The sequence below is a fragment of the Canis lupus genome, chromosome 1 (genome assembly GCF_011100685.1).
Source record: "Canis lupus familiaris isolate Mischka breed German Shepherd chromosome 1, alternate assembly UU_Cfam_GSD_1.0, whole genome shotgun sequence".
NCBI lineage: Eukaryota > Metazoa > Chordata > Mammalia > Carnivora > Canidae > Canis > Canis lupus.
This window is the reverse complement of record NC_049222.1, coordinates 59,052,722-59,077,198: the sequence shown is the minus strand read 5'-3', so window position 1 is coordinate 59,077,198 and position 24,477 is coordinate 59,052,722. Positions and strand designations below refer to the sequence as shown.

Sequence of the window (24,477 nt, the reverse complement as noted above, 5' to 3'; positions counted from 1 at the left end):
AATAGATGATCAACTAAAAATAGATAAAACTGACTCTCCAGAGGTATAAGACAATAAAGCAACAAAACTAAATTTAAGAAATACACTCTTCGTGCTTTTACCAATTCTGTGAAACTCTAATCAAAATCCATCTGATAATTCCATGTTAATATTGCTTTACTACTTTGAAAGTGTTAATTATGCCTGGTCTCCTTTGTTCCTTAGATTTCAGTGCAGAAAACCTCTGATTCTGGGACAATTCAGTCTTCAGTGTTTCTAATCTCAGCTACAAAAAGTTCATATATTTTTAATTTTACCTATATTTTCGCCCTATATTCTGCTTTTTTGTTCTTTAATTTTCCTTTCTATAACTCTATATTTTATATTCTATCCTCTAGTCTCAAAACAGCTTCTGACCTTTATTTTTTCTACCATATATTTTTTTTTCCACCTTAGAGAAAATGAGAAGAGGTAATATATCTATCTGTTCTGTTTTATAGGGCATTTCGATCACAAACTCAAACTACGTCATTTAATGAATAGAATTAGGAACACTTGAAAATAATTTGAATGTTTTGCTCCATTGTGTGGAGTATATTTAATATATTATACCTTCTCTTTTATTTAGATTTTCTTTTTTATTAGGTTTTTAGATAACATTGAGCCTAGTACTATTGATTAGAAAGACTTAGTAGAGTGTGTTTCAGAATGCATGTTCCATTTCTTTATCTCAGTACTCTCTGAGATAATAGCATCCCAGAAAATGTCTCTTGATTTCAAATAGATATAAAGGACCAAAGGAGGTCTTTCTGTGATTATTCTGTACTTGTGTGGTTCTGGTGTCACTTGTCTGTGTAGATTGGGGTGTTATTTCAGTTTCCTCAGCCATATGATAAAGTTTTCCTTGGTTCCAGAAGAACTTCAGATGTATATGTGACTATGAATTAGATCATTACATTTATCTGTGCCTATATAATATTTCTAAGTTAACTGCTTTTATATACATATATATATGAACTTATGCTTTTATATATATTTTATATATAACTGCTTATGTAAGTTATATAAGTATATATGAACTTCAGCTTTTTAAAAAGCAAATAATAGGGGATCCCTGGGTGGCTCAGTGGTTTAGTGCCTGCCTTCAGCCCAGGGCATGATTCTGCAATCCCAGGATCGAGTCCCACTTTGGGCTCCCTGCATGGAGCCTGCTTCTCCCTCTGCCTGTATCTCTGCCCCCCCCCCCCCCAGCCCCCGTGTGTCTCATGAATAAATACATAAAATTTTTTTAAAAAGCAGATAATATGTTTTCCATTAGAATTGAAAATGTAAGTAAAATATGTGGATGGGGTCCCTAGTAATACAATAGTGGTACCTTTGCTACTCAAGAGATTTATTATTTTTTTAAGTGAGCATGCTTCATAAATAAGAGTGTGTACATGAAAGAAGACTTGTTTGGTAGTTTTTCATGACAGAGTACATTGTTCTCATAGCTGGTTCATTATTTTTTTCAAAAAGATTTTAATGGTTTTAATGTAATTAATTTCTCTTGGAATTTTATTTACTACACAGTAGTGTCTTGACACTGAATTGAAGGAAAAAAACTTATTCTGAAATAGAAATAATGTATTTTTCACTTTTAGACTGAAAAAGCAAATACTTTTATGACAAGTAAAAATATATTACAAAGCAGTACACTGCATTCATAATACATAAAAAACTTCTCCGGTGAGAAGTTTTATTTATTAACATACTGGAATCCCTTATTGTACCATGTAAGGCTATCCGTTCTTATCCAGAATTTAGATATGGCTTTTCTTTGACTTCTTTTTTTTTTTATATTTTTTATTTTTATTTTTTTGAAGAGAGAGAAAGCACAGGAAAGCCATAATACTTGGAAGAAAAATAATGGAAATAACAAACCTCAAACTATAAAAAAATCTGTTTCTTTTAGTATTCTACAGCTCTTGAATATGATTATAAGCTCGAGTAGAACTCTTCCTAGGTGTCTTTCTGTTTTGATTTTGGTTGTTACTGTTAATGGTGTAGTTCCTTTTAAGAAAACCATGACTATTCTTAATGTACCAGAAGGGCTTCCTTTTGTTGTTTCTTCTTCTGCCCACAACTCTGTGCCATGAATAGCATGTGAAACTATTAGGCCAACTAGTAAATAGATGGCTGCTCTTACTAATAAAGGAGAAATGTAATTCTACAGCTATCCTTATAAACAGACTTTTGCTGAGCTCAAAATGAAGGTAAAAGACATGTTTCCATATTCTTAGGCCCCCTAACACAGTAATTGTAATCAAGGAACTTTGCTTTTGGGAGAGAGGGAAAGAAACAGGATTTAGATTGCAGAGCTCAGATTAGGGTCATGAGGAACTTCATTAGGGCCTAATGAATTAGTCACACACTAAGAATTATTGATTCTGATCTCAAATCTGCCATTTCTGAAAAGTTGATCAGCTTCATTATATTTCTTACTTGTATGAAATATAGGTACTCAGGCATATTCATATATAGGCTGTAGGTCTTGATTTTTGCTTGATTAAAAAATATTACCGACCCTAAGAGGAGACTTCATTCATGTTGAAGTTATCTACCAGAATCAGCATACAGAGTGGATTTTCTTTATGTAATTGTCTTTCTAAAACCTACAGCTTGCAGCAAAAAGTAGAAAGATGCCTTGAAGATGGAATACGCCTTCCCATGTTAGATGCAAAACAGCTTCAGAATGAAAATGATAACCTGAGAGAACAAAATGAGAATGCTAGTAAGGTCAGTTCATGTCTTTGATGATAAATGTGAAATCTGTATTATGTTGGATATGTGTGTATAGATACGTAAGTTGTAGCTATTATTTTATATTTTTGCTAATAGCTTTAATCTTTTTATTTGAAAAGAAAATGACAATTTAAGTAAATTTAAATAATTTAAATTTCTGTAAAAGCCAAACTAAGGAAATTATATTACTTCTTAGCAAAACAAAAGGCTATCTTTTCTTTCCTAAATTATTCAATGTCTGCTTCAAAGTTATTTTTATAAATTGCATAGAGTTTTGCCCAAAACTAGAGGAAGACTTTTGCAGTTTATGTATATGTGAGCCAAGTCATATGTCTATTTAAAGGATACTTGGTATGAATACTTTTGTAACAAAACAAAACAAAAAAAACCACTCTGATTTTTAAAACATAAATTTATTATTTTCTATACTTTTGTTTTCTTGAAATATTGGTACTTTTAAAAAGCAATGGAAAAAATTTTGATTCACACTGATATATTTCCTGTGTTTTAGATAATAGACAGCCAACAAGATGAGATTGAAAGAATGATTTTAGAAATTCAGGTAAGGAATGTTTTGTGCATATTTTAATTTAGCTGTATGCTGACTTACTCTTAATAGCTATATAACCTAAACAATACCAAAGCATATATGTATTTATATGAAAAGATTAATAGCACTTGATGTGAAGTTACAAATTCTTTAATACTAATCTTTCACTTTTTTAGAATGAAAATGCTATTTGGTAGATCAGTGTTTCAAAAAAGGGATGCCTGGGTGGTTTAGCAGTTGAGCTTCTGCCTTTGGTTCAGGGCATGATCCCAGGTTCAGGGATCGAGTCCCACATCAGGCTCCCTGTGAGGATTCTGCTTCTCCCTCTGCTTATGTCTCTGCCTCTCTCTCTCATGTCTCATGAATAAATAAAATCTTTAAAAATTTTTCAAAAAATCTTGAAGAATACTCTTTTCTTTACTTAGCTTGTTTTTAACTAGATGTAGTCTACTACTGAGAACACATTTGGTTAAGGTCATCAGTGATCTACTATTAAAGACAGTGAACTGTTTTTAGTCCATTGTGACTAGCCAACACTTCTCTTCCTCCTAATTATTCTATATATGTTATTCTTTGTATATTATCCAAGTATAATATGCTGTTTACATATTTGTGGTTTTTTTTTTTTTTTTTACATATTTGTGTTTTATTTCCTGCTTAGTCTCTTAAGAGGAGAGACTATGGTAGATCATATGCATATCTAGAACTTAGAGTGTCTGACTCATAAATGCACAACCACAATTTGTGGATTAAATGTGTTTTCATTTTTTTATTAATTTGCCAGATACTTACTGAGCATCTGCATGTGTGCCAGGCACTATTTTTGGCACTGGGAATTCATCAGTGAACAAAGCAAGTCTTTAGCCATTCTAGTGGGGTGAGATGTACAAAATGAAAATAAAATGTCAAAGAATAATACAGACTATTTAAAAAGTAGGCTAGAGAGCAATGACAGTGCTGCATTAGATACAGTGGTCATGAAGTTCTTCCTGAAAAAGTAACATTTGAACAGAGATCTGGATGAAGATAACCAAGGGAAGCGCATTCTAGGCAGAGAGAGCCACCAATGCCCTGAAGGTGCCTGGTGTACTCAAGACCAGCAAGAAGACTACCAGTCTAAAGTGCAGGATTGTGAAGTAGAGTGGTGAAAGGTGATGATGGAAAGTAGCCCAGGGCTAGATCACATAGGGGTAGATGTCTTTGTATTTTATTCTGTGTATGATGGAAAGCCATTGGACATATTTTGCTGAATAATTTTATTTTTATACCTTCTATTTCTTTACTTCTTAATAATGGAAGTAAAAAATAAAAAGATAAATAGCTTAAGTGTCAGAATTATAGACAGTCTTCACTTTGTCTTTTGGCCATATTAAGTGATTTATCATTTTAATTAAACACTAGACCAGTTCAGCAAGTGTGTGGGTCTGCTATATTGTTTCACACAGATTATACTCTGTAATCTGTAGTCCTGTAGACGTAACTTCAGTTGTTCTACAAGCCATTTGAATCACAAAATGGTTAAGTTCCCTCAGCCATTATTAACTGATTTATTATAGACCATAATAAAAGGAATTTATATTTCACTTGGTAACATTTTCTGAAAAAATCATTCAAATAAAAGTTAATCTCAATCCAAATTAAGGACAATCAGTATTTTCCTTTGGCACTGAAATTTTGGGTGGATAAGACTTGTAAGGTAGTATTAATTTATCACATACTGTCTGTATTAATTGATATGTGCTCTTTTCTTATTTATGGTGGCATCTTAATACAATTTACTCTTACACACCAACCATGTCTTTTAGTCACACTTGAATATGTCATGACCATAGATAAATATGTACAAGAATATGTAATTTATATGCCATTCTATTCTTTGATCTTAAAATGCTTGAGTAGACATTTCAAATTAAAATTTCAAATTAAAATCATTAATGCTATTGTCTTATGTTTTGAAGCAATGGGTCTCTTAAGTCATTCTGACCCATCTATCTAAGTATACATCTAGTATATAGTTTGCTAACAGCAGATAGCAAATGTTGATAACTGGCCAACTTAGGTATATTTATCAAGATATTATTTGAATAGAAAATTATGGATGGAGACAAATATGCCTAAAATAAGAAAATTTTTTGCTTAATGTTCATTGTTAAAACCTTTTATTTTTCTGGCCTTTCACAATTTAAAAAGCTAGATTTTTTATTTGGTCATTTGTGAAGAATATGAAATATGAGTACTCTGTAAACATCTGAAAATATTGCCTATTCTAAAAAAAGCGGATACTAATTATTTCCCTAGCATTGGAAACCACAGAGAATCCTAAAGAGAACACTTTGGGTTGAAAAGCATTCTTGTTGCTTTGTACTATAGTTAATGGGCTTAATATCAAGTTGATGCACATAATAGAGCAGTTCCCTTCAATTGCTAATTATTTAAAGTACCTAGTTTTTTCATAAGGAATGGCCAGCCTTCCTCAACTATACAGATTATGATGGCCTTTCTATGTGTTGTAGGTTCAAATTCCTTTGCATAGCCAAAACAACACAAAATACCTTATAATGAGTGATAGCAGAGAGCTTTCCACTCTTTGTCACATGAAAAGAATGATTTTAGATATCAGTACAAAAGTATCGAATTTATTAAAATTTCACTGCTATTCCAGTTTGCATGTTCTTTGCTCCTCTACAGTACCAGAAAGTTGTTCCATTTTAGAAAGTTTAACAGAACAAACATAGTATTATTAGAATTATCACTGCTTCTTTATGTGCCTGCAAACTATTGAGAAGACCAGATTTGTCCAAAGTTCATTTGGTTGACTTTTGGAGTATTGCGTTGCCCTGGGTATAAGGAGGTTATTATTCCTAGTTTAAATTTTATGGCATAAGTAAAACAATCCCTTGCCATGTCCAATTTATAGGAGATAAAAATAAGGCATTGTTCCAGAGTGAAAATGCTATATTTAAAATACCTGTGGTTTACTACCCTTGTAAACAGAAGTCAAATCAATACATACCCAATTTAGGTCAGGGGCAGATTTGTTGGTTTACAACTTTGAAAGTTGAAGAGTCTTCTACTTGTTATGTTCTATTTGTTGTTGAATATAGAAAAGTAGTACTTCATGTAAAAGTATACACTGATTTTGAAATTGAGTTCAGTGCTAAAAAAAAAAACAGATTTATCTACTATTTTGTTCACCTGACAAGATGATATTATTAACTGGCATGAATAATTTGTTTGTTCATTGATCCTTTAGAAATAATGCCTTTGTTTACATTTATGAAACCAGTATAGCTAAACTAGCTGCTGCTTCTACAGGTTTTTCTTCTGTCAACATATAATATAAAAAGACATTTTGCTATAGAATATTTCCCATCATTTACATAAATGTGACTTCAATCAGAATGTGAATGAGTTCTTCATTTGCATTGCCTTCCTTCCTATTTATTTCTTAAATGCATATTTCAGCTACCTAATGCTGTTTCCAGTGAGCTGTTATCATTGTATGTAACCATTATAAGCTTTTGACAGAGGAGATACAGAGTAAAAAAGTTTATTAGGTGCACTCACTTTCCCTAACATATTAAAATTGTTTCCTTATTGAAAGAACTTTTGCATTTAAATGGCTTTTATAAGTTGACATCAGCAAATGATCATAATGTCATAAAATACACAATGATGCTGAAATGTCACTAAGACTGTTCGCTTTTAAAGACATGATTTGAGACTTTCTATCTCAAAACTTAGCAATCTATTCTATTTATAATACTCCAAGAGTGTTTTAAGATTTGATTCCAATTTTGATCAAGTGTCTCTTAAAGCCTTCATCCAGCAGGTTTTCTCAGTAGAATAGTGGGAAAATGAAACATAAGCCAGCAGAATGTCTTATAAGTAAAATTTAACTTTTCTTTAACCTAAATAAATTGATTTAAACAATTTGTCCACGCAGTTCATCCTTAGCCTGGAAGTATCCTCATTCTGGAGCCATTAGGAAGTGTCATGTCCTCAGGGGGCTTATTCACCAAAAGTGGGAATTGACTGGGAAGACTTAAAGATTAAAGAGAAAAAAAGGGGAAAGGGATACTTCTGAGAAACCTGGATGAATTCATAATATATTTAAATTGTTTTACATTGTGCTGATTTTTAAATAACAGCTTTATTGAGATATAATTCACATACCCTGCAATTTACCCATTTAAAAGTGTACGATTCAGTAAGTTTTAGTATGCTCAGATAAATGGAACTAAGACCACAGTCAGTTCTGGAACCTTTTTATCACCTCATAAACCCCTTACCCTTTAGCTATAGCACTTCCTTAAAACCTGTTCTCTCCCCCATCTGTAAGCAATTACTAATCTACTTCTTGTCTCTACACATTTGCCTATTCTAGACATCTCATATAAATGTAGTATGTGGTCTTTTGTGACTGTTTTCTTGACCACACCAACAGCTCCATTAATTGCCAGCTGATTAATCTGTTGCTTTCAATGATGCCCTGTGGTATAAACTGCTTCACAGACTGATGTGTTGTGGTTTCTCTGAAGGAAAAACTCCTTAGGTTAATATTTAAGATTTTTTTTTTCCAGTTCCCAAGAGTACTTTTCTTGGGAATCTCTTTCACTTTTTCTTTCTAGGAATCTAGCCAGCCAGTAGTTTAGCCTGTACCTTCAATGAATCTAACTTTCTTCATGACTGCTTTTTTCACAACCTCTACTGTTTTACTTTTTTTTTATAAAGTATACATTTATTTAAAATTTTTATTTAAATTCAATTTAATTAACATATGTTAGTTCCAGAGGTAGAGAAGCCATCAGTCTTATATAATGCCCCATGTTCATTATATCATGTGCCCTCCTTAATGTCCATCACCTAGTTACCCCATCCTCCCAATCCCCTCCTCTCCAGAAACCTTCATTTTGTTTCCTGTGATTAAGAGTTTCTTATAGTTTGTCTCCCTCTGATTTCATCTTGGTTTATTTTTTCTTCTCTTCCCTATGATCCTCTGTTTTGTTTCTTAAGTTCCACATATGCAATCCCATTATAACTTTCTCTGTGTGACTTATTTCTCTTAGCATAATATCCTCTAGTTTCATCCACATTGCAAATGGCAATATTTTATTCATTTTGATGGCTGAGGTAGTACTCCACTGTCTATCTATATCTCTCTCTATATATTTACCACATCTTTTCTATCCATTCATCTGTTGGTGGACATCTGGGCCCTTTCCATAGTTTGGCTATTTTGGACATTGCTGCTATAAGCATTGGGTTGCAGGTACCCCTTCGGATCACTACATTTGTATCTTTGGAGTAAATCCCTAGTAGTGCAATTGCTGGGTTTTAGGGTAGTTCTATTTTCAACTTTTTGAGGAACCTCCATACTGTTTTCCAGAGTGGCTGCACCAGCTTGCATTCCCACCAGCAGTGTAAGAGGGCTCCCCTTTCTCTGCATCCTCACCAACGTTTGTTGTTTCCTGTCTTGTTATTTTAGCCACTTTGACTGATGTGAGGTGGTATCTCATTGTGGTTTTGATTTGCATTTCCTTGATGCCAAGTGATGCTGACCATCTTTTCATGTGTCTGTTGGCCATTTGTATGTCTTTGGAGAAATCTCTATTCATGTCTTCTGCCCATTTCTTGAGTAGATTATTTGTTCTTTGGGTTTTAAATTTGATAAGTTTTTAATAGATTTTGGATAGCCCTTTATCTGATGAGAGATTTGCAGATATCTTCTCCCATTCTGTCGATTGCCTTTGGGTTTTGTCCACTGTTTCCTTTGCTGTGCAAAAGCTTTTTATCTTGTGAAGTCCCAGTGGTTCATTTTTGCTTTTGTTTCTCTTGCCATTGGAGACATGTCTAGCAAGAAGTTGCTGCAGCTGAAGTCGAGGTTGCTGCCTGTGTTCTCTAGGATTTTGATGGATTCCTGTCTTACATTTAGGTCTTTCATCCATTTTGATTTTATTTTTGTATATGATGTAAGAAAGTGGTCCAGTTTCATTCCTCTACATGTAGCTGTCCAATTTTCCCAGTACTATTTGTTAAAGAGACTTTCTTCCTTTAGATATTCTTTCCTGCTTTGTCAAAGATTAGTTGACCATAGAGTTGAGGGTCCATTTCTGGATTCTCTATTCTGTTCCGTTGATCTTTGTGTCTGTTTTCGTGCTGGTGCCACACTGTCTTGATGATTACAGCTCTGTAATAGAGCTTGAAGTCCGGACCTGGGATACCACCAGATTTGGCTTTCTTTTTCCACATTGCTTTGGCTATTCGGGGTCTTTCTGGTTCCATACCAATTTTAGGATTGTTTGTTCCAGCTCTGTGAAAAATGTTGATGGTCTTTTGATAGACCTCTATTGCTTTTGAGAGTACCATAAGGCTTGAACTTCAGTCTATTGCAGATGAATTCAGTTCCTTTAGAGAGACATCTAGAGCTTCTGTTCTGTGACTTGCTTCTCCCGGGGCAAAATCTTTGAGCCAGGTCAGTGCAGGTAGGAACAGTCTCAGACTCCTGAGTGACTCTCTGGAAAGTAAACATTCAGTGGAAGGAGAGTGGCCAGTGGCTCTAGATCTTGGCTTGCTTCTCCCCATGTGGAACCCCTACCACAGAAGCCAAGGCAAGGGCTGTCAGGTCCCCAGTAGTCTCTGTCGTGCTGTACCCAAGGTAAAGCCTCCATCCCACGAAGGGGCCTAGGTAGAAGGGGGCTCCATCTTTTGGCTGTCCTTGCCTGAAACATAGACTCAGGTGCAGGGTAGCTGAGGGCAGGATGAAAAATGCTGGTGTCCTGCCCTTCCTGGGAAGATAGCTTTACAACTGGGAGCTGGGGGGAGAGGGAGCCCTGTGTTATTGGTTGTCCCAGTGTGAAGTGGAATCTTCATCTTACTGAGCTATGAGAGTGTAAAGATGGAGTGGATTTTGTTTCAAATACTTTGCTGTTCTTACTTTTAGTAGATTTTCTTGAATAGATGTTTATTCATTTTCTATTTACTCTTAGGACCATTTATGGAAACTTTAAATGTGCTCTTCTATAATTTTCACTAAGGAGTGAGTCTGAGAGGCTCCTCATGCTGTCTTGCTGGAGACAGAATTCTCAGGCAGATTTGTTTTTAAAATTGTATCAGGTAGTAAGGTGATAGTTAATGTAAAGGAATTTATGCTGTACAGTGTTTCAGATTATTACAAACAGAAACATAAAAAATAGCAATTTTTATGGTGTTTACATATTATTTTTTAATCTTAGTTTTTACAGATATTTTGAAATTCTTTTTATTAATATGCAGAAAGGAGGAAAAGGGATTTAATATTTCTCCACACTTCGGCTAAAGTGAGAAATGGAGCTCCTGTTAAGTGCAGAGGTATTACTGATGATGCTGTTGATGATGATATTACATGTTACAGGAGCTGTGCTTTCTGATAATATTATTTCTAAATCTCAATAGTAAGCTTACAAGGTAGGATAGTGTCTTTTTATATATGAAGTAGCCAAGAGTTAAAAAGAGGTGCCTAAGGTCTCAGCTCAGATTCTAATTTATGTCTGACCTCAGAGTTTGTGCCCTTGGCATTGCTTCTAGCTGCTTCAAAGTGAAAAATCCCGAGAGGCAAAAATGCATCAGAGGAGTGGTAGTCTGATTTCTTCCTTGTATAAGCCTTAGGGGAAAGATTTGTTTTTAAGTGTCTTCTCCCAGGGTGAAAGGTACTTAAACGGAAGCATGTCAGAAAACTAGTCTTATGGAAAGCACTTTGTATTCTGTTGCCTAGAAGTAGAATTTGGAAATATTGTCTCCAAAGTGAAATTTTTTAGTACATTACACTCTACAGAATGGTAGTATTATTAGCTCCTTTTGATTAAATAAAATGCCTGGTTTTGTTTTCTGATACATTTAAGAGTTTTGTACTGCACTAGGCTCCAGTCCAGCACTTAGCACAGTGCTTTGTGTATAAAAGATGCCCAGTAACTATTTTTGAATGAATGAACTTAATCTTTTACTTAAAAACTAAATTAGGTTTTAGTTACTTTTACATTCAGTAATCATTAACTGAGTTTCTACCATGGGCCAGGAACTGTTTGGGGGGATAACTAGTGAACAAAACAGACCAAAAACCTTTGCCCACAATGCTGAATTTGGAATGGGCTCTTAATATATTTCCAGCTTTTTTTTTTTGAAGATTTTATTTATTCATGAGAGACACAGAAAAAGAGACAGAGACATAGGCAGAGGGAGAAGCAGGCTCCCTGCAGGGAGCCCGATGTGGAACTCTATCTCCATACCCTTGGATCACGCCCTGAGCCTAAGGCAGACGCTCAACCGCTGAGCCATCCAGATGTCCCTTTTCCTAGCTTTATTGAAGTACAGTTGACAAAATTGTAAGATATTTAATATTTTGTACCAGGTAAAAGTCATTTAGGCTTTTTTTAGCCTAAGCAAAAATAGTAGGATCTACTGTGTTATAAGAATGCAGAGATACTGTAGAACTAATGAGTGGGTATAAAACCTGGCTTCAAGAAGGAAGAAGCTTAAAAAAAAAAAGAAGAGGCTTTGTTGCTTCTCTCATTGCAGTGTTTCATTCTGTTCTCTGCAGACCGACTTCCTTTAATCTTTATTTCACATGGCAGAGTATAGCTGCCCCATAGCCCCTAAGCTCTATAGTTCATTTCCAGGCAGGCATGCAGAGAGAAACTCAGACTTTGGGTCCCAGTTCCTCAGGTTTGGTCTAGGGTTCACTGAGCCCAGTCCAGTGAGCTGTGCCCCAAGAGGTGCAAAATTCTTGCAGGTATGACTACTTATGACTCATGGGATTTGTGAATAGGCGCACACTGCAAATGTCTGCATTGCACACTGCATAATTTTCACAATACTTTACAAAGTTGGAAATTCTTTCTGATGAATTTGGAACCCCTGAAAGGTTGAATAACATACCCATGGTTACACAGCATGTAAGATTGTAAGATGCAGACACAGAACCTTGTTTTATCTAATTACAAAATCTTACACTATTACCATTAACTCTATATATTTGTTTTTACCTGTTAACTTATTTTTTATTGAGATATAATTGATGAAATGGGGTTCCAGTGTATGACCTAATGATTTGATATTTTATATATTGTGAAATGGTCACAATAAGTCTAGTTTATATCCATCGCTACACAGTTACAGCTTTTTTTCTTGTGAACTTTTAAGATCTACTCTTTTAGGAATTTTCAGATACGCGATACAGTATTGAACTCTAGACACCATGCTGGATAGTACATCCCCAGGGCTTATTTTATAACTGGAAGTTTATACCTTTTGACCCCCTTCACTCATCCATCCCTCCACCACCCACCCACCTCCAGCAACCACTAATATATTCTCTGTTGTCTCTGAGGGGTTTTTGGTTTTGTGTTTGTTTTTTTTATTTCGCGGGTAAGTGAGATCACGTGGTATTAGCCTTTCTCTGTCTCACTTAGCATAATGCCCTCAGGGTCCATCCACAGTGTTGCACATTGTAAGATTTCTTCCTTTTGTATTGCTTCGTATTATTCCATTGGGTCTCGTTGAGTTAATTGTATTTGAAACTCTTGGTATCCCAGATCTTCACGTCTGCTACCTTCCCCACATTAGGGAAAATTTCAGCCATTGTTTCTTCAGATAAGTTTTCTGCCCCTTTCTTGCTCTTCTCCTTCTGGGACCCCTATAATGCAAATATTGATTTATTCTTGGTATTGTCCTTTAGTCCTTTTAGCCATCTTCATTCTTTTACTTTTTGCTGCTCTGATTGAATGAAATCTGCCCGGTCTTTGAGTTCACTGATCCTTTCTTCTGCTTCACCTAGTCTGCTATAGAACCTATCTATTATATTTTTCAGTTCATTTATTATATACTCTGCAGCTCTGTGATTTCTACTTGGCACTTTCTTATATTTTCTATTTGTTGAAATTCTCACTTTGTTCATACATTGTTTTGCTGACCTTGGTGAGCATCATTATGACTGATAATTTGAACTCACTTGTCTCTTTCATTAAGGTCTTTTTTTTTTTTTTTTTTGAGACTATTTCTTTTAGAACACATTCCTCTATTTCTTAACTTTTGTTCACTCTCTGTGTTTGTTTCTATGCATTAGATAACACCCCCCCCTCCCAGTCTTAAAGGTGTGGCCTCATGTAGGAGATGAACTTTAACTACTTTTTAAAAATTAGTTACCTGGAAATTTTTAAAAATTTCACTAAATTTCATTTAAAGAATCTCTTCCCCCCTCCACCACAAAACAGTGTATTCCCCCATTGTTAATGCTTTCTAGATGCCACTATTACCTTACCTGTTAAGTATGCAAGTTCTTGATTGCAATTTCTAATGCTAGTACCACTAGTATCTTACCTTTTATTAAAGTTACATATACTGTTTCAAGAATAGTGTATTTATATTAATAGAATCATAACAGTATGAAACCTTTAACTGTTCTCAGTAATAAATTCAAAGTGATTGACTTACCTTATTTCTAGATCATTGAAGTATGTACAATAAAATTTTAGCCAAAAAAAATCAACTTTCTTTTTAATATTTTTTCTTATTGTTCCCTTGTTTGATTTATTTAAGTAGACACAATAAATTTAACACCTGTTGCACAAATCCTATTATAATAAAGATACAGTCAGGTTAGTAGTCTTGTATATAAAAGTTAGACAAAATACCTTATTAGAAATTCTTCTGTCTTATAATTTAGGGGATAAGTTTAAGTTCATTTGTGATATTTAAGTTTAAGACATGTAAAATGTTTTCAAAAAACCATATGTCAAAAAAGGGGGGTTGTTTTTTCCTTAGAATTCTCTACCAATTTGTCCTAGTGATCTTATGCAGTCTTCTGGTTTTACATATAATGTATGTGCTCACTACTCCCTATTCTTCCAGCTCGTAATTCTCCCGACCTTACAACTTGTATATCCAGCTGCCTACTCAACAACACCACTTGACATATCAGACATAATATGTCCAAATTTAATTTCTTATCCTCTCCAAATAGAAAATAGTAAAATCTGCTCTATCCTCCCGTTTTCCTTCTTTATTAATGACAACTCTCTCCTTCCATTTGCTCAGTCCAGAAGTGTTAGGCTTATCCTTGACTCCTCTTCTACCTCACATTTTTGAACAAATCTTACTACCTTCAAAATGTATTTGGCATCTGACTTCTCCTGACTTCTGTTGTGTTTCTACCCTGGTCCATCCCATCTTCATTATTTCTATGGATGATTTCTGCTTGCTGCCACCCTTACTTGCCTGTGGTCTGTTCTCATCAGCCTGACCTAGCAGACAAAACCAGATCACGTCTCTTCTCAGAACCTTTCACTGCTTCCTTGTTTTTTCTAAAGTCAAAATCAAAAGTTTTTACACTGGCTCATGAGGCCTTCCACAATCTGTTCTCTATACCGCCCGCCTTCTCTGACTTCATCTTTTACTATTTTCTGCCACCCTGGCTCTCTTGCTTTTTCTCAAACACAGAAGACACCATCTGCCTCAGAACCTTTGCATTGACTGAAACACTTTGTAGATATCTTATGAGATAGAATCTTTCACCTCCTTCAAGCCATTGCTCAAATGTCACCTCTTTCCATGAGCCTATACTCTACCCTATTTGAGATCTCAGCCTCCTCTCCCTTACAATGCTCTACTTGTTCTCCAAAGAGCTAGTCACATTCTAATATACAACACTGTGTAAATTACATATCTGTTATATTTCTTTGATCTTTTACCTCCCGATAAAGGTTATGAAAGGGCCAGCAGTTTTGACTTTTTTTCACTGATGCATCTTCCAGTGCACAGACTGTCCTTGGCTCTAATTTTTGCTTGATGAATAATTACATGAAAGGATATTTTTATGAAAATCTTGGATGGTGTGTGTATGCATGAGCACATGCATGTGCATGTATGGGGAGTTGTGTGTGTTTATATAGTAAAATAAGTTAATGTAAGTTTTTAATCAAAATATTTTCTCTTAAATTGGGTTTGTGAAGTATATAATTGTTGGCTAAGGCACATCTGTCTTTCATGTGAGCTACTTTCTATATAGGGCAAAAGAGCAATTTCTAGATACTTAGATCAAAGCATCAAATGTTTTTAAAACCATTTTTTAACTTCAAGAATGATTGTGATGAATCTCTAGGTTAGTGGAATTTTTAAAAAACATGATTATTAACTGGAAATTTAAAAGCTATTGTGGACATTTGAAAATTAAATTTTTAATTTTAGTAATCCCATTCTAAGCTTTGAAATTTTTCTTTCTCTTTTTTCCTTAAACTTTACACATATGCTTTTTCATACAATTTATAATAAAATAATCTTTTAGGTGGAATGTTGTGTCAGACACCTATGGTACTCATACTTTCATATTTATTCTAGAAATTGTATAGCATGTGGTACTTTTAGGATAAACTTACCCATGAACTCCTTCACCTATTTAAAGGACTATTTCATAAGTACTCTTGTACCCAACCAACATAACATCTTAAGCTCGATATATTTCCCAAATGCCAAATTAAATTTTTTTCTTATGACAAACAGCACTACTGCCAAACATGTCTGATTTATTCTGATGGAGAAAATTGCCTGTTTCTTCACTGATTTAAATTTAGTCTTATATGTGAACATTTGCTAGCTAATTATTAGTCACACTCAGTATGACTCTGGTTTGGTAAAATATAGAACAGTAGAATTTTCTAAAGAATTATATTACAGCATTGTGAAATACTTCTCTTGGGGTTAGTTTTCATTGTTAAAATGTTAGATTTAGAGTAGTTTATCTGTGATTCCTTTCTTCTACAGTTCTAATAAACAGTCACAAATCTTAAGAGAATTAAGGATGAATTTTGGATTCCAGTCAAATAATCATGTTATGCTAGTACACATAGATCTTCAACTAGATAAATAAACCCCCATATATCCTTTAGTCAAATAGGTTTTGATTCATTCACATTCAGTTAAAAAAGAATTTCAGAATCCAGAAATATACTCAGAAAGCCCGTGTGACTTTGTGCTATGAGATTACACTTTATGGAATATAAAGTATTCCCTGGAAGGAAATATACTTGTAGAGCTTAATTCATTTATATCCAACTTGTAAGTTATTAAATGTAAAGTTTTTTTTTTTATAGAGTTTAGCAAACAAATCCAGGAGCTACAAGACTGAATATCTGTTACTGAGAAAACTGCTTTTTTATTTACAGCCTTATCTCAACCCATGGTCTCAGCTATCTTCTCTTATTCAAGCAAGAGATAATGTGAGGGGGAGAAAAACCTTCCTAGTGTATTGTGTGCTATTTAGATAGCATTCTGAAGTACTTTCAGAATTGAGACTAAATAAATACAGTCCTGAGGGAGAAATAAATGTCTTGTCATATGTTTATTGATCTTGTGGTTTCACAAAAGGAAAAAAATGTTGATTGAAATATCTAGAAATCACTGATAACTACAGTTTATGACCAGTTTTTCTTTGGATGTAGCTGAAAACCAGACTTTTGAGCTGAAATGACCCAAGTACTCTTAAAATATCCTATATATTTTAACTGCTTTGGTGCACTTAGGATTTTCTTACAATAATATCTTGTTCTGGATAATTTGTAATTTTTTAACAGTTAAGAAATTCATTTATTAAAGTCTCATAATAAATCTTTGGCCTGAATTCAACATAACTACTGCTTGGAATACCATACACTGAGAAAAGTATGTTTAACTGTGTTTCAAATAAAAGAAAATGGGGATGGTCTTATGGTCTTACTATGTTGTGTCTTATTAACCATAAAGAAAAAAAGGAGAGGTATAGATTTGCTAATATACTCCGAATGCATAAGCAAAAAATTAGTAAAATAAGAACTATTTGTTACATAAATTTAAAAGGCAACTGCTTCTGTTTAACATGTTTTACCCAGATTAGAAACTTTCATGGGAAAAGTGATTCTTGTTTTTCCCTTTCCTGCATCCACTCTAGAACAATATGAGTTGATTTAAAGGTGAAGGCTTCATCTTCCAAAGGGCAGGAAGGACAGATCTAAAGTATACAGAACCCATCTTCCTGGTTACCTACCTAACTGCATTTTGCTTTTAGCATTAACAACATGCATTGTTTTCCAATTCTATTTATTCTAGTCTATGCAAGGGAAACTTTCTAAAGAAAAATCAACTACTCAAAAGATGATGGAAGAGCTGGAAAAGAAAGAAAGAAACCTACAGAGATTAACAAAAACATTGCTTGATGTGAGTAGAAAAAATTCAAATTGCTTTCAAAGAATGATTTAGTACTTATTTAATTTAAAGTAGATCCTTATTTTGTATATATTCATAGAACATTTTTTAGTTGAAGACTTGATTTTGATGTGCCCATTAATTAAATCCATTAGATTTCTTACACAATTATAATCAAAAGGCAAACTTTTATTTTTCTTATGTCTCAAAATCATTTCACAGACTGAACTGCAACACAGTCAAATATTATATAGAGATTTGGTCCCAAAGTAATTCAATAAAACATAAATTGAATATAAATAAAATTACCTTTGAAAATCTTAAGGAAGGTGCAATGTTGATGCTTCACCATTGGAACAGATCACACTTGTTTCACTTAATTACAAGATGGCATATTTGGCTTGCATGTAAGAACATGTTATACAAAAGATACTTGTTCGTTTTTGTTTTTGTTTTCGTTTTTTTGAACTCTCATCATGACATTTTGTCTCTAAATACCCGAGAATGCATTTCTAAAAATTAGGGACATTTCCCATAGAACCATACCACCATTGTCAAACCCAGTAAGAATAATATTCCTCAGTACTCTTTCCCAGATGCTTTTATAATGACAGTTGAAACCAGCATTTAATCAAAGACCATGAGTTGCATTTCATTTTGTCTTATAAAGTTTCTCCCTTTTTCTATGTTAGTGACTTGTTGACAAACCTGGCCCTGTTGTCTCACAGACTTATAGATTGTCAGGCCTTCTAGATTTGTCTGTTTGCTTTCTCATGGTGTCATTTATCTTGTACTCTACCCCCCCTATTTCTTATAACCTAGCAATTTTCAGAAAGAGAAGTAGATGGTGACAGTTTGGGGGATGAGGTGAAAGTAGCTTTTTATGAGTGTAAGAAACTTGGAGTTCATATTGATACTTCCAATTCAAATTTCACAATTCAGAACTGTTAGGATTTTGTTTTCTTTCTTTGATTTTATACTTGTATTTCTTTTTCACTTATGCTGAAAATTTTGATTCCTATCAACATTAACATATATACCCTTTCCTCAATATGCAACAGATACTTTCACAATAACTAAATCACTGTTGCTACTGACAGTAAGTAATGATGGATTTGTTGGCTCTTTCACATTTACCATAGGGCATGAGATGACACAGAGGAATCATTGAATCATTTCCACTATTTTAAAGTATGCTTTTTTCCCTACCGTGGGTATGCAGTTAAATTTGGTTAATGTGTATGTAATATGACTCCGCTATTTTGTTTATAAATGGGAGAAAATGTTAACTTGCATGGCTTTTGAGTACCTTTTCTCTAACAACCTGATTTTTGTTTTCTTTATTCATTGCAGAACCAAAGGCAAACAGAAGAGACCTGCTCTTTCTTGGATCAGGGCCAGGAAGCAGACCAATCCAGACAGCAGACAGTACTTACCAAATGGCCACTGTCTGATTTGAGTGTGATTGATCAACTGTTCAAGGAAATGTCCTATTGTTTGTTTGACTTGAAGGCATTGTGTAGTATTCTCAATCAGCGTGCTCAGGGCAAAGAGCCTAATCTTTCATTATTACTGGGAATCAGATGTAAGTAGCTGGTGCTTTGTCCTTACTGTATTTGCTTAGCAATTAGAAACCTGTCTCCATGAATCAGGAACCTCTTACTGCCTTTTCCCTATTTGTTTTTATCTCTTTTCTTTCCTTAGATTTATAAATTTCTGAATAAATCTGTAGGTATGTGAATACTTATTATTACTTCATTGCTAGAACTTACGTCATTATACTTAGAGAAGTAAACAGGGTCATATTTGATACAGACTGCCACTTGGCCGAATGCCTACAGATCTACCTACATCGATGAGCTGTGCTGACTCTATTAATATGTGACTGGAGTGGTAGTTAGATATGATTGCCTGATTACTCTTTTAAAAAGAATGATTCTATCGGCTTTCATGTGGTAATTGTGTAAGTTAATGATCCAGCCATCTGTCTCCTGGTAAAATAGTTGAAAGAAAATACTCATTTGCTTTCCTATGCAGTGTATGTTTTGTGGCAGTTGTTTAATATAAGTATCAGTATGTCACAAGAGCTAGTTTCTGTGGCCTATAGATCTCTTGCTCTTGTCATGCTTATACATTCTGCCCTTGTCCTTTTCAATATGACACCCTCATTGTTCCTCAATTCCATGTTCCTCCACATACAGCTGTAAGAGCTGCCACAGGAATACCCTAATGTCCCCTTTGTGCTGCTTTTGCAGAAACACGCATCTCTGTATGTGTTTTTTTGTTTTGTTTTGATTTTTTTAATTCATGAGAGACAGAGAGGCAGAGACATACGCAGAGGGAGGAGAAGTAGGCTCCATGCAGGGAGCCCGATGCAGGACTCAATCCAGGACTCCAGGATCGTGCCCTGGCCTGAAGGCAGGTGCTCAACCACTGAGCCACCCAGGAGTCCCTCTGTATGTGGTTCTAAATTACTATAATATTGACATGTTGGTCTCTTTAATACAGAAGAATTGCACATAAGTAAGGAGTTATGGAGTAAGACCAAAAGGCTTATGCATCTACCATGTTGTGTTGAGTAATTGCCTAATAATATGGTTAATATATGACTTGAGTGGAGACTAGTTTTATTTACAATTTCATCAAAAAAACTGTACCCTCATGATAGTTATTTTGGCAAACCAGATAATACTTTCGATGAAAGTCTATCCCTTATTAAATGAAACATGTAACTGTGCTCAGAGATGTCAGCAGAATTTTCCCTTCCACTTCATAGGTGTGTATACACATATGTGTGGTGGATATGTTAAAAACACTTTAAAGTATATTGACTTAATGAGTAATTATTAAATAAATGCTTTATATAGTCCAGGTACTAAGGTATACTATAGTACCAATAATGCAATTGAACAATTGAACACAGCCTGTGGCCCACACATAAACTACATTACTAGAGCATTGTGATAAGTATTATAACTGAGATGTGGAAGAGGAACTGGGAGCCCCAGGGGAAAATTAAATAAATGGGAAGGGCTGTGAAGGCTACATGGAGTATCTGGTGGTTGGCTTGAATCTTAGAGGTGGAGAGGTTTGGCAGGTCATGGGGCAGTTTAGTTAATAGTGATCTGGAGCAGAAAGCAAAAGCGCACACACAAAAGACTCATTCTTTTCACCATTTTAGAGGTGGTCACCCCTTCAGTTATTTTGTAAGCTTCTACATTTGTATTTTCCTGTATAGTACTTGTCACCTTTTCCAGTAATTAAATTAAGACAGCTATCCAAATGTGAATAAAAAGTTGATTCAAGAATTTTATCACATTTGCCTTCTAGTGTACACCTCTTCCAGTCTGTAAAGTTTAACCCCATAATCCTTACCTTCTATTTTGGTACTGTGAAAATTTGACCAGCTAGCTAATTGGTCAGAAACCAGTGGATTATTTTGAATGCGTCACTCATCCATTGTCCATTGACGCTGTTCACCTCACCGTTCTTTTTTAAAATGCTCTGCTCCCATGGTTTCCATGGCTTTGTTCTCTAGGTTCTGCTTCTGCCTTTATGACTGCTTAGTCTCAGTCTTCTGTGGAATTCTCTGCCATTTAAATAGTGGTGTGTCCCAGAAATCTTTTATTGTTGTTTTTTTGTTTGTTTCTTTTCTAAAACTGGATTATTTGGAGGGGTTTTATTGGTATCGAGTTGTGTAAGTTCTTCATATATTTTGGATATTAACCCCTTATCCAGTATATCATTTGCGAATATCTTCTTCCATCCTGTAGATTATCTTTTTGTTTTATTGATGGTTTTTGTTTTGCTGTGCAAAAGCTTTTCATTTTGGTATAATCCCAATAGTTTGATTTTGCTTTTGTTTCCTTTGCCTGAGAAGACACTTAAAAATGTTTCTATGGCCGATGTCAAAGAAATTACTGGCTATGTTTTCTTCCAGGAGTTTTATGATTTCAGGTCTCACATGTAGGTCTTTAACCCATTTTGAGTTTACTTTTGTGTATGGTCTAAGAAAGCAGTCCAGTTTTATGCTTCTGCATGTAGCTGTCCAATCTTCCCAACTCCATTTATTGAAGTGATTGTCTTCTCCTCATTGTATATTTTTGCTCCCATTGTCAAAGATTAATTAACCATATAAGCATAAATTTTTTTCTGGGCTCTTTGTTCTATTGATCTGTGGTTCTGTTTTGGTGCCAGTACCATACTGTTTTGATTACTACAGCTTTGTAATATATCTTGAAATCTGGGATTGTGATACTTCCACCTTTGTTGTTCTTCCTCAAGATTGTTTTTGGCTATTTGGGGTCTTTTGTGGTTCCATACAAATTTTAGGATTGTTTTATGTCATTTGTGGAAAATGTTGGTATTTAGACAGGGATTACATTAAATCTGTAGATTGCTTTAGGTAGTTCAGACATTTTAACGATATTAGCTCTTCCAGTCCATGAGCTTGATGTATTTTTCCATTTGTTGGTGTCATCTTCAGTTTCTTTCATCTGTGTTTTATAGTTTAGGGTGTACAGGTCTTTGACCTCCTTGGTTAAATATATTCCTAGGTATTGTGTTCTTGTGGTGCCATTGTAAATGGGATTGTTCATTTTTCTTTCTGCTCCTTCACTATTAGTGTATGGAAATGCAATAGATTTCTTTATATATCTATAATTTTGTATCCTATGACTTTACAGAATTCATTTATCAGTTCTTTGGTAGTCTTTAGGGTTTTCTGCAAATAGTGTCATCTACAGATAGTGAAAGTTTTACTTATTCCTCAACAATTTGGATGCTTTTGTTTCTCTTTGTATATATTTTCTCTCAGTAATCTTACCCATGTCCTTTTGTTTTCTGTTAGTGCAGTAGCTTTGACCTATGCATCTCTTACCATGCCTAGAATGTCCTTCCTGGACTCTTGATTATACTTACCTCATATAAGAACCAGCTATTCCATAGGCATCATAGACTCACTGTATCCAAAAGAGAACCTACCTTTCTTCTCTCCCTAAACCTGTTCCTCCTCTCAGTGAGTAGCACCACCATCTACCTTGAACACCCCAATCCAGGCTTTTATCTTCCACCCTATTCTTTCCTTTATCTGGGTATGCCTCATGCCTAGTCCCTAACCCCTATACAACTTATTTCTACCAGTCACTTCTTAAGAAGCATTCTTTCCATTACATCTACATTGCACTGTTGCCTTAAAACAAGCTTTCAGAGTCCTTCATTTGGACTGGTCTCTTTGTCAACTATCTTGCCATCTTGCCTACTTTCCCCCCCTAATCCATTTTTTACATTGCTACAGAGTAATATAACCTAATGGTGATTCTGATTTCCTAATACTTACAGCCCCCTACAATAGAGATGAGTAGTTCCCACCTGCCTCTTTAGCCTTATTTCTTGGCACTTTCCTTTTATAATTCGTGTTCTGCCATTTTAGAGCTGATTACTGCTCAGATTCTTTGGTTTCTGCTTTTGTACCTTTGTTCATTCTGCTTCCTTGGCCTATCCAGTTGAAGCTGAGCCCTCTCCACTGAGGCTGGTTGTTCTCTTCCTTGTGCCACTATAGCCTGTGTATGGGGTTAGGACACCTACAATACTTGATTGTGCTTACTGTTTATGAAAGTATATGTAAATGATTAAGGATAAGCCACCTACCTCATTTTTTTATGGCCTTAGCATCTAGCATAGTGCCTGGATCATGGCAGGTGTTCATTTAGTGTTTGTTAACAAGTTAATCTGACTCTTAAGTCTTCTGTAAGCTACCAGTGCCAGTGAAAGTATAAAGAAGGATTTATTTTACAATTGCTGGCTCCATCTGCTTTTATGTTGAGACGTGCTGACAAAGGAACTGACATAAATAATTAAAAGCCAGCTGATTCAGGGCCTCACTCTCACTCATTCAGCCATTGGACAACTAGCCATCAGCCCAATTCAATTACATAGGGTTGTAGCATTCCAACTCAGTATATATGTATACATATACACACACACGCACTTATCATATGTTTTGGAAATTTATGTTTTCATGCCAATAAACCCATTTTGCAGTCTATAAAAATTTAAGCTATCACTACTCAATACAGAAGTGTTTTCGTATTTTTATGAAGTTGGAATGAAGAGAGCTATTAGAGCATGCTTTTTCCTAACTTTTAAAATGTTGTCATCCTTTAAACATGTTGAACATGTGTGTTATTACTGTATGAATTTAATGCAATTTAATTAGCAAAAATTTAAAAGGACCAAGTAAATAAGATCTATTTAATATTGAATGATACATCATTTAAACCTGAACCTGACTGGTATTCAGCACACCACATTATATTTCTAATGATAATTAAGTCAAAAATCTTAAAATGCTTTTGTTCAAAAAAGTCTGAAATATTCTCCATATTTTATTTCCACAGCAATGAACTGTTCAGCTGAAGAGACTGAGAATGATTATAGCCCAGAAACACTCACTAAAAAATTGTCAGATGTATGCCAGTTACGGAGGGACATCGATGAATTAAGGACTACAATATCAGACCGCTATGCTCAGGACATGGGAGACAACTGCATTACCCAGTGATCAACTATTGGTCCCACAGCAATAATGACCCATTTGTTAAATGCTGCTGTGTTATAGTTCTTCATATTTCTTTTTAGGAGCCATAATGGAAAGTTGCAAGTGACATATCACTTACATATAGGATTTTTTTTTTCTGTGGATTTGTTTTACTGGGGGAGAGAGGAGATTTGATGAGGTTTCAAAGGGGCTTATTACCTAATCAGGCCAAAAAACCATATTACTATTTGAAAAATGTGATGAAGTGAGTAAGAAAAAAAAATCTGTCTTCTCAAACTACTGATTGTAGGACCAAGCTGTGAAGAGTGCCCTTCAGATAAAGGGGTAGAATTTCTTTTTATCTGTTTGTGTGTGTGTGTGTGCACGTTGGTGTGCATGTGTGTTTATTCACAAAATT

The 24,477-nt window shown here is 34.7% G+C and overlaps 1 protein-coding gene and 1 long non-coding RNA gene across 3 annotated transcripts in view; one reads left to right on the top strand and one right to left on the bottom strand.

Annotated features, from left to right (window-relative positions):
• Positions 1-24,128, top strand: part of CEP85L (centrosomal protein 85 like) — a 146,918-nt gene extending 122,790 nt beyond the window's left edge. For both annotated transcript variants that reach the window (XM_038526648.1, XM_038526649.1), the window contains exons 9-13: positions 2,640-2,757; positions 3,275-3,325; positions 17,426-17,533; positions 18,875-19,106; positions 23,920-24,128. In XM_038526648.1, the coding sequence (XP_038382576.1) occupies positions 2,640-2,757; positions 3,275-3,325; positions 17,426-17,533; positions 18,875-19,106; positions 23,920-24,083 (673 nt within the window). In that variant the 3' untranslated portion in view covers positions 24,084-24,128. The remainder of the gene's footprint in view (positions 1-2,639; positions 2,758-3,274; positions 3,326-17,425; positions 17,534-18,874; positions 19,107-23,919) is intronic.
• On the bottom strand, positions 1,771-21,049 carry LOC111096081. Its single transcript, XR_005353822.1, has 3 exons — positions 20,897-21,049; positions 6,327-6,470; positions 1,771-2,727 (listed from the first exon to the last, which is right to left on the bottom strand). It is a non-coding gene; the product is annotated as an uncharacterized LOC111096081 (long non-coding RNA).
• Positions 24,129-24,477: the final 349 nt, after the last annotated feature.